The 11,656-nt window shown below is 32.5% G+C and overlaps 1 protein-coding gene across 1 annotated transcript; it reads left to right on the top strand.

Moving 5' to 3' along the window:
- The first annotated feature begins 232 nt into the window (after positions 1-232).
- LOC131854324 (proton-coupled folate transporter-like) lies at positions 233-11,448 on the top strand. Its single transcript, XM_059205425.1, has 7 exons — positions 233-1,165; positions 1,248-1,410; positions 2,207-2,308; positions 2,860-2,997; positions 7,060-7,143; positions 9,540-9,696; positions 10,896-11,448. The coding sequence occupies exons 1-7, from the start codon at positions 323-325 to the stop codon at positions 10,969-10,971; spliced, it is 1,563 nt and encodes a 520-aa protein (XP_059061408.1). The 5' UTR covers positions 233-322; the 3' UTR covers positions 10,972-11,448.
- The last annotated feature ends 208 nt before the right edge of the window (positions 11,449-11,656 follow it).

Here is an 11,656-nt window from a genome sequence, read left to right as displayed (position 1 = left end):
TAGTAAGGACTACATCTAGGTAGCATACTCTACTTATTTTTGATATCAGTAATTACTTTTCACATTTCTGCTCCTAATTTTAGTTCACGTCATAATATTATGTACATTTATCAGCAGCGTTATAATAAAACAATGTAAATATTTAGAATAGATTGAGTGCCACACAATAAACTTTATCATATTATAAAACAAATAAGTGTCATTAATTACTGTAATATAATTATACATCTGAATTAAAACACAACACTCGATTTGTTGGCAGTTGAAAATTGAAGGAATAACGTGAACTTGTATTTTTCCTCCTGAAGTGAATTTCGTGAACATGGAATCAAATGATAATCACGCGGATCCAGTGAATGAAAAACAAAAAGATGAAATTGATGAGCAGACTCCATTGAAATTAGAGGAAAGTAAAGAAAAAACGGAACATGAAGCTGAGAAACCTAAAGTATCAATTATGGACAGACTGAGAATAATAAAAGCAAATATTACAGTTGAACCTATTATGGCATGTTATGTAATGCCAAGCGTGCTTGCATCCCTCGCAACTCAAAACTTGAACTTAGAAAAGGCTTGCCGTGTCAATCTGAACTTTAGTGCAGAAGTTTGCGACGCCCTGACTATGCGAGAGACGGAAAACTATACTCAAGAAGAGATAGCAGTTCAAACGTTAACAGCCAGCATTCAAGCTTGGAAAAATGTTATACAAACAGCTATACCAGTAATGTTGATATTGTTTGTCGGCGCGTGGAGTGACAAGACTGGGAAACGGAAATCTTGTATCATGTTACCAATTGTAGGGGAGTTTCTGACGTGTATTGGTTTTATCGTTAATACATATTTTTTCTACGAGTTGCCAGTCGAAGTTGCCGCATTCACAGAAGCTATATTTCCAGCTATAACTGGGGGATGGTTTACTAATTTTATTGGTGTATTCAGCTACATAACTGATATAACGACAGTTGAAGAAAGAACATATAGAGTAGGCATAGTGAATTTATGTATGACGTTGGGATACCCTATAGGTAGTGCTCTGAGTGGAATTCTTTTAACGTGGATAGGTTATTACGGTGTGTTTTCATTATCGGCAGTACTTTATTTCTTCAGCTTAATATATGGATATTATTGTTTAGAGGAACCAAAAACTGCAAAATTAGAAAATTACGTAAGTATAAAATAGTCTTTTGAATTATGAAGTAGAACAACTTTTAGTGCATTTTTATGAAATTATTCAATATAATTTTCAGAAAAAAGAAGGAAAGAAAAACCGTAGTTTTATAAAGGAATTCTTTGATATTTCTCTGGTATTAGATACGTTTAAAGTTGCCTTCAAAAAAGGACCTGGAAATAGAAGATTGAGAGTTGCTTTACTTTTAATAGCAGTATGCGTTATATTTGGACCTATGCATGGTATGTACATTTAGTTTTACTTTAAACTCTTACGACATAATAACAAGGTTCTAAGTTACACTTTGTACAAATTCATCTTCAACTGAAACATAGCTCAGAAAGTATATTTTAGTTGAAAGATGAGATATATCAGTGACATAGGATTCTGTGGGATAACTTACATATACCTAATACGCATTGCAACGCATAAGAATTACTGGTATTACATGATGATGTAATGGCCATGGTTCTGCTTATATTCTTGTATGTAAATGACAATTACCACTCATAGTCGGGAAGTTTCCAATTACGATCAGTACGCAGCTACACGACAAATCCAGAGGGTCAAGTTTAATGAAACAGTAAACTTTTAAAATCTTAAGATTGATTTTACAAACTACTAACAAAATAGAGACGCTCATGTTTAACGAAGTTCTGAACTATTACAAATATAATACTCGCTGAACAAAATCATCACAGCATTAATTACAAAGTGTTCATTACACTTACATTTAGGATTTAATATATACAGTAACAATTGAAATTTTATTTGACAACATGCAATTTACAATTGCTAATCGTCCATAGTAAATCCCAAAACTGAAGATTTAATTTACAAACGGAAATTGTTATGAACTACGTCACATAATTTCATAATGCTTTAGTACAATATTACCTTATTCATCATAAATTGCTAAATAAGGTTTGTCATGTTCATATATTAAAACGATTATTCGAGAATATAGTAGAGCGACAGTTTCCATGAAAATTAGGAACTTTAGTGAGTAAATCGTGTTAAATTTGTCACTGTTTTCAGGCGAATTCAGCGTTCAGTACTTGTTTGCGAGGTACCGATTCAACTGGGACGAGGTACAATACAGTATATGGTCCACATATGCTATAGTAACAAATTTATTAGGTAAGTTAACTATTTTACTGTTATTGTTTCTGCAGGAAGGGTCTTTATATGTTTTAAATTTATTTATATATTTATATTTACAAAGCGCTTGTGACGTTGTAGATCCTAAATCACAGGACAACTCACACAGCGTCATCTAGTCCCAAGCTAAGTAAAACTAGTGTCATGGGTATTAAAAAGCTGATATAATTACATACATACATTTTTTATGTAATATAGAAAACATCCAGACCAATACAAACAATCATACTCTACATGAATACAAATATTTGTACCCTACGAGGAAGTGAACCCGCGACCATCGGAAATAAGGCGGCGTGTTAAAACGCTAGATCACCAACGCCATTAAATAAATAATTTAATGAACTTTGTTAGTCATGGTGATCTAACTGACCTAACCTCATTCTCATTTTGTCATCCTCCACTAAAGCACCGTCAACGTATACTGATAGCACAGGCGGGTGGAACATATCAATATCACCAACAAAGTAATACAAAAATACCTTTTTCTTATTGATAGTTAGAAATTACATGCATAACATTGTTTTCAGGTACATTATTCTCAATAGCACTATTCAGCAAATATTTGGACTTAGACGACACTCTGCTTGGAATTATATCATGTACAAGTAAAATTGTAGCGGCATTTGGGTATGCGTTCGCGAAAACTGATTTGGAAATATATTTGGGTGAGTACTAACATTATTACTAGCAGAGAGTTAGAGGGCAAGCCCTACCCCTAAGACAAACTAGGCAAAAGCGTAGAGGCCCGTGCTTATGAAGAACTGTTTATAAAAAATAAAGTAAAAACAAACATTATCAAACGTAGAGTACCTTTGAGAATGTACCCATATCGCACCATCCATGACGCATCGCTGCTACGTGAAGCGATGACATACGTAGGGTTGCAGGTAAAGATTGGACGAGAAGAGCTGATAATCGTGCTAGTGACGTGCCTTGAGAGAGGCCTCTGTCCAGTAGGGGACTGCAGTGTGTTGATGATGATGAAATTAAAACCAAGGCAGACTTTATACGAAGTCGTCTGCATGTCTCTGCCTCACTTAGTCCAGCTGCCAAGCAGCTTATTTCGTAACCTGTGACTCAAGTTAAGATAATTCAGTGCAATTTAAGCACATAGACGCATGATATCTTAATGCTCTTTAATGGCAACGAGTGAGGTATAGCGTGACTCAAGTTAAGCCAACTAAAGCTTGTGTTATGGGTACTAGATAACTGCTACAAGTACATCGATATTTTTTTCGTACATACCTACATATTGTATATAGAAAACTCCCAGACCGGTCCAAACAATTATACTTATGACTACAAATGTTATTACCGTGCGTGTAATCGAACCCGCGACCATCGGAAATAAGACGATATGCTAAACCGCTAGACCACCGAAGCCGTCATATCTTGGGAGTGGTATTATGACGGGATATCTATAGTGCTGTTCATATATATAGGCGATGGTTGCCACTACGTTTAAGTAGGCCGTTGGCTTTTTTTCTGCTTCAGTTACCTAAAAATTGCAACTCACATGTAAACACATACCACAGTCATCAATATATCCTACAAGGAGATTCCTGATGCGGTTTTCTTCCTAGGGAACTCACTACTTTTTTCCTCAAATAAAAAAAAGGGAATTCTCTAGTTTAAATCTGCCTATAACAAGACAGCTTTCTCTTCATTATACGAGTATACAATAGTAAATCTATATAAATTCTTATTCAATATTTTGTTAAATATAAAATACTTTTTTTATTAGGTCACGTAAAGGACAAAAGAAACAGCACTTGTACAGTTCTTGAATCTTATTATAAGCTTTCCAGTTTTCAATTATTTCCTTTATAATTTCTTTTGTTGTGTAATTATACAAAGGGTATTAATAATAATTATCTTCCCATTTAAATTATATAACAAATTTACTCTATAATTTTATGTACCAACTTTAACGCTAAGTTTTCACATATTATTCTCTGTTTCTTAAATATAATTTAAATCATGAATTAGTTCTTTCTTAATGCTAATGAATTACCTCTTATTTTCTTTTTAATATTATAAATTTTAAATAAATTTTTTTGTTTCTTACCTTACAACGGAACTAATCTTAATGAAAGGCATTTAAAAAAACACTATGTATATACCAGCGGCTCCATATATATACTTTGACGACTTCGGTGGTCTAGCGGTATAGCATACCGCTTTAGGTCCGATGGTCGCGGGTTCGATTCCTTGCACGGCACAAACATTTGTATTCATGAGTATGATTGTTTGTATCGGTCTGGGTGTTTTCTATTTATAATATGTATGTATTTACAAATATATATGTATATATATATATGTATTTGTGTCAGTTGTCTAGTACACATAACACAAGCTTTAGCTAGCTTAACTTGGGTCTAGATAGCGATGTGTCAATTGTCTTGAAATTATTGAGACTAGACTACTATTTATTCTACAAATGTCGTACCCGCAACCATTAAATCGTGCTGTGCTAAATCACTAGACCACCGAGGTCGCCTGAACATTTCCGCAGCATCTCACAGCTGATGTCACGGTTAAAAGCTAGTATACAATAATAAGCCTGGACAATTCACACAGCGCCATCTAGTCCCAATATAAGTAGAGCTTGTGTTCTGAGTTCTAACTATATATGATATAACTGATATAAATACTTCAATATTTTTTTGCAAATATACAATAAACATAGAAAACACCCGGTCCTATACAAACATTGTCACTTATGAATACAAATGTTTGCACCGTCGTAGGAATCGTACCCGCAACCATTAGAAGTAACGTGCTGTGCTAAATCACTAGACCACCGAGGTCGCCTGAACATTTCCGCAGCATGCCAACATAACACTAGCTTCCATAAACTCACAACAAGCATCACTTATTAATATTCCCCACGTATATATTACTTAGTTAAGAACGAAAACGTTAAGTGTTTTCCCACCACCACCATACACATCATTAATCCTTCGGGTCTCTACCCAGTCCGAATCTATTTTAGTGTTTTTCATTTTGTAACTTTATAATACAGTGTGTTCCGAGTTATGCTCTCGCGCTGTTTGCATTCAGTTTAATGAATTTAACTCTCTCCGAAATAACGCCATGGGTGTATATATGATAATCTGAACATGAGTTCCGTAGCAATAAACTGCAACATCCTATGTTTACTGCACGCAGAAAATTAGAATTTAACAATTTAATTTGCGTTTTGTTGTATTAGCTTTCCAAGCAAATTAGCACGATTTATTTTGTATATCACAGTTAAATACAAGTAATAAATCCTATGCATTTATTTGGATGAGTGTACTAAATGTCAGTCGAATCCACCTAGTAAATTTTGTAATACATGAGTAGCATACAATCATCTTCACAAACTTCGATTTATAGTTACCTAGCTGTTACCCGTTAGTAGTAAATCCTATGTATTTATTTGAATGAGTATACTAAATTTAAATAAATATACAAAATTCAAAAAAATTCAAAATATATATACTTAATTTAAATAAATATACACTGGGGAAGGGATATTTTTTAATTCTTTATTATTTTAATCGTTACCTTTTCCTACAAATATTACAAATTACAATAATATAGCTTTAACATGATGTGTTATCATGATGTTTAATGCTTTAAATATTATAGGCTATAAATGGCACGCGGATGAAACCGCGGGGTCACGTAGTTACTTATAATGTTCAATTTGATTGTGTTGAATTTATAAATTAACAATAATAATATTCAGTGTATAATCTCTTTATTGTCTACTACCGAGAATATTATCTTCCATTTATAATTGACACTTGATGCTATCTTCATTACCTTCTCAAACAAACGAGTGTCATTGTAGATTCCATTATCTATTAATGAACTTTAATATTGTTTAAATGCTTATATGATAAGGGTATATTACTCTCATTTATAGAAACAATGCTGCGTTTGTTATTTCCTTTAACTACTTTCTCCTTATCGCTATGACTATAAGACACAATATCGCACACCTTATAATCAATTGCATCCCAAGTTTTTTTTGTGAAAAGAAATTTATCATTGTAAATCTAAAACAAAATTAGTTTTATCTGATGCAGTTTATCGTTATTCAATAACTATCGTATCACTAATGTAACTTTATTTAGCAAACCATAAATCGTTACTAAACGCGAAAGTAACTCTGTCTGCTGTCTGCCTCGCTTTCACATCAATACTACTGAACCGATTTAAATGAAATTTGGTACACAGATGGTCTAGACCCTGAGAAACGACATAGGCTACTTTTTAATGAGAAAATAGGGTTGTAAGTGGTTGGAAGGGTAGATGAAATTTTGAATAGATGTATCGTAATTTTTAAAGCTAGCAGCTTGAAAATAATTATTAAAGCTGTTGATTAAATATAAATAAATATGACATTCAAAGTATGTAATTTATTATTTTTACCTATTTTATTTTATCCCATTAAGAAAAATTCTTAATGGGATACGATGAAAATTATGTAGAACGAAAATTCGTCATTTTTGAAGCTAGAACGATGAAACTTTATTCTTTAGCACTTTATTTTTTAATGAGCCTATATAATTAAAAATACCATGAAAGGTACTGTACCATGCGTACGAAGTCGCGGGCACAGCTAGTATTAAATACATATACTACAAAAGTAAATATTTTTCTAAAGAGTTAATTATCGATTTACCTATTTATTTGTAATATTATTAAAAATGTGTTCTAATTTTTGTTCACAGTTCCGCTTCTCGAGTTCCTGAACGGCACATCATTCATTGCGATGCGCTCTATAGCCACGAAGCTTGTCGACGGCGATGATGTCGGTAAGTATTCATTTATTTATCTTCAATAGTATAAAGAGTATATTACCCGCGTTGCCAGACATCCCATATTAATAAAATCTAACTTCTTCGTATTTTTGTGATGACCTATTTAAAGCTTTGCCCCTTAGAAAAATATAAAAAATAAATAATAAATATAATTTTGTTTTATATTTGTCTGGCAACTCTGATAAAGAATATCACGGGCATATGTTGCCATAATGTCTCTGGTACTGCTAATGTAATAAAAATAGTCCTGGACAATTCATACAGCGCCATCAAGCTAAACTCGTTATGAATACCCAGATATCTGTATCGGACAAACAATCATATATATCATACTAATATATAAAATATTTGCATCGTGCGCGAAATCGAACCTGCGGCCGTTGGAAGTAAGTTGGTGTCAAGCTGTAACATAGAAAAACAAAAATATTTCTAACACTAGGTAACTTTGGTAACATAGTAATTTAATGCAACGTATATACATATATGTATATCTCAATATCAGTGAACGTAAAACGTAAATAAAAACGTAGTCCCACGTTAAGCAAGGCTTGTGTTATAGGTACTAGACAACTGATATAAATACTTAGATATATTTTTTTGTAAACACATACATAATATACATAGGTTACACCCAGACCGATATCATCCTCATGAATACAAATGTTTGCACCTTGCGAAAAATCGAACCTGCGACCGTCTGAAGTAAAGTGGTGTGCTAAACCGCTACACCACCAAGGCCGACAAATGTACATTGAACTCATTATATAGTATAACCCATTATATAAGTATAACCTTAAACAACAAATTAGCACTTTTCATATAATTTACAGCTTACTTGATACTAGTATTTCGTTAACATTCGATCCCGGGGGGAAGGGGATTGTTAGTAATGTGGATTGATAACCCCATTGCTAGCAATGTACCATGTCAGGACGACCTCCACGCGGATCCCCTTGGAAACCATCGTGTTAAATTCCTGGTGAATTTCTCACGATGGGCCAACTGACCTGACTTCATGCTCATCTTTTCATCCTCCACTGGTGCCCCGCTAGCGTAAACCGTTAGCGCAGGCGAGTGCACCACTCCATTATCATCCACAAAAAAAAACATTCGATCCCGTACATTTCAGTCTACACGTGGAGTTGAGTAAACAAGAATAGATCCTTTACTTTGAATAGCTGTGTATATGGATCTGTAACAATCCCTTTAGCATTGGTCGAGTGATTACTACATTACGCTTGAATAAGAATGGTGTATTCGATTAAAATTTGTATAATAAACAGTAGGTATTTTATTAAATACTAGCTGTCCCGCGCAACTTCGCCTGCCTCAGACTTACGTAACATTTATTACTATATTTCGCCCAATATACATAATATCTTATTAAATCATATCCTATATGTTATTCTGGTGTATAAGCTATATTACTGTAAAGTTTCATCAAAATCCGTTCAGTAGTTTTTGCATGAACTAACTAAAAAACGAATATACATCCATACTCACAAACTTTCGAGTTTATAATATTATTAAGTTAAGATAAGATTATACTATATGTCCTGATATGTTTGAAGTATTTTGTTAAATATGTGATTTGGTTGTTAATTAAATATATGATGTTTTTCATATTTATATTATAAACACAAAAGTGTCTGTCAACTCTATATAATAAAAAAAATATGCTGTGATTAAATCGTAGAATTGGTTGCTTTATTCAATAGTCGAAGTTTGATGAAATAAATAGAACTCAAATTTCATGTTATGTGAAAGATAATAATTAAACGATATTTTTTAAATATTTAGTAACGTTTTTGTAGTTCTCATGATTAACAAAATTATAAATGTTAATATGAATATGACTCGATATGACTCTATTATTTCTCTGCATAATATTTTATACATTATCCCCTATACGGGGATAATGTATTTTGAAAAAGTTGTAGATCTAATAAAAAAATTACTTTTAAAGATATTTGGCGGTTTTTATAACGTTTGTGGGATTTCTATGAATAACTACAAGTTATATTATGTCAAACTAGCAACTTTCTGGGCTTCGCACGTGTGTACATGTATTATACATGTAGACCTTCCTCTTGAATCACTCAATCTACTGCTAAGAATAGCATTGAAATCCGTTGCATAGTTTAAAAAATGTAAGCGAACAGCCAGAGGTAGCTACTTCATTTTATACTATGTTGTGTCTATATATTTGCTGCGCTAACACATAAAAAGTAAATACAAATTGATTCATTTCTTTCATTTCCCTATATTATTGTATTTTTATTTATTCGGTTGTTTGGGCTATTGTCAGGTGTTTGGACCTACAACACTGGGATATATTTTTGTATTTAAAATTTTTCTTTTAAGTTTGATTTAGACATTGTTCTTTCCAGGTAAAGTAAATTCCTTGTTTGGACTAGCAGAAGCAACAATGCCCTTAGTCTACGGACCATTGTACTCCAGAGTTTATATGGAAACACTTAAGATTCTGCCAGGGGCAGTGTTCCTGATGGGCGCGTTACTTACTTTACCCGCTATTGCCATATTTGGGTAAGAAAACTAAATAAGTTATCAGATTCCATACCAGGTCTCACTATCATTCCCAGATTCTGTTCTCAGGAAATAGTAAACACTATTATTAATATAATAACAATAATCTCAGAACAACTCACACAGCATCATTTAGTCCCAAGCTAAGCAGAATGATACTAGACAACTGATCAGTACATAGATATTTTATACACGAAAAAAACACCCAGACCAATACCAACAATATCATATTAATGAACACAAATGTTTGTATCGTGCGAGGAATCGAATCCGGGACCATTGGGAGTAAGGCAGTGTGCTAAACCGCTAGGCCACTAGGCCGTCAAATTGACTATTGACTTCATATTCATTATATCTATATGTGACGGTTCACACTTTCAAAAATAGAATGCGTGTTTTTTTATTGATTCTTTTCGGACTATTCTACCGATGTTTATCGCAACTAGCCTTTACAGCTTCAACGAAAGTTGAAGTTAAAAGCTGTTATAGTAACCCGCGGTTACCTAAGAACGAGACGCTATTATGTCGATCGTTCTGTTCATGTATAGACAAAGGTTGCCACTTTCCATCGAATGGATTATCAGCATGCCACCCATTCCAGTTTATATTATCGGTAAATTTTCAAAAACAAGATATCAACATTTGTGAATTGGTATTTATAATATGGCCATGTAGCCTGAATTAAATAAATAAATATGATATTATACACAACAATGGAGTTTTATCTTGCAATGTGATTATTATTAAAAAGTAAAAACTTTATGGAAAATATCTATCGAAAAATAAAGTAGGTTTTTTGTAGTAATAATAACTATAAATTGATTTATGAATTTAATATTTATACATATATTGTCGTCGTTATATTATGCTTAATAATATAATTATTAATATTCTATGATTACAATTTTAAATCAATAACACAATAACTTATTGTAAATAATTATTCGGACATATTGACAACTGTTTGTTTTTGAAAAAGGACAGATAATGTGAATGTTATAAAATTGCGGTTGTTAAACGCTCTTAAAACAATTTTATTACATTTCTTCAGTATAATGCATGAGTTATTAACATCAGAACTTTACGATACAATTTCAATGTATCGAAGTATGTCCTTCAACCATAACATTTTAACAACATTTTTGTATCCACATGAAACGGCATCGTAACTGAGATGACACCTAAAACTTATTTTTCAGGTGGCTATATTTTGAACATAAAAAAGACATTTTAAGAAATGCAGCTACAAAGTCAACAGATGCCGAGAAGTGTTAGCACGGAACAGTAAAAAATTGCTAGTAAAAAAATTCATATTTTTGTAAAAAAAAACCGAATAAGTGCCAAGTGAGCTGTAAAACAGAGTGGCGACACTCAATTCGTAGACTGAGAACAATCTGTAATAACTTAAATTGCACTCTTTTCTTTTGTCCTCTACATTTTATGATCTACTGTGAACTTACTATATCTGAGAAGCATGAAATATTTTTTGTTACAATATATTGCCTTATTGACTTTCAATTTGCTTTTTGATACTATTATCATAAATTATTGATTTGGAAATTCAATGTTCTGTAAGAATACATTGTAATTATCAAATAAACGTAGCTGAAAATATTACCTTAAGTAGAGTATTCTAGGGTACGTAAGAGTTATACAGGTAGTATAAAATCAGTATCTCAGTGGAAAGTTTCTTTCTCTAAAACCAGCGTTATAAAATAAAGTACTTGATCATTATTGTTGTTATCATAATAAGAGGTAATAAAATAATATTTTTAATTATATTAGTTTTATTTTTCAAAAAATATATTGAATACGAGAAGAACATGATGCCTACTGATTTTATCTGCTCGGTCCTCATCATGCAGACGAAGTCATGGAAAGTATGAATAAAAAAAAAATGGTTATCCCAATGTCCTAATCCCTGGAACCTTTCCTATTGAATAAAACGTAAAAAAAGAAG

Source organism: Achroia grisella, unplaced genomic scaffold, assembly GCF_030625045.1.
Source record: "Achroia grisella isolate CSIRO2021 unplaced genomic scaffold, CSIRO_AGI_Agris_v1 utg976, whole genome shotgun sequence".
NCBI classification, from domain to species: Eukaryota; Metazoa; Arthropoda; class Insecta; order Lepidoptera; family Pyralidae; genus Achroia; species Achroia grisella.
This window is presented reverse-complemented; position numbering and strand designations above follow the sequence as displayed.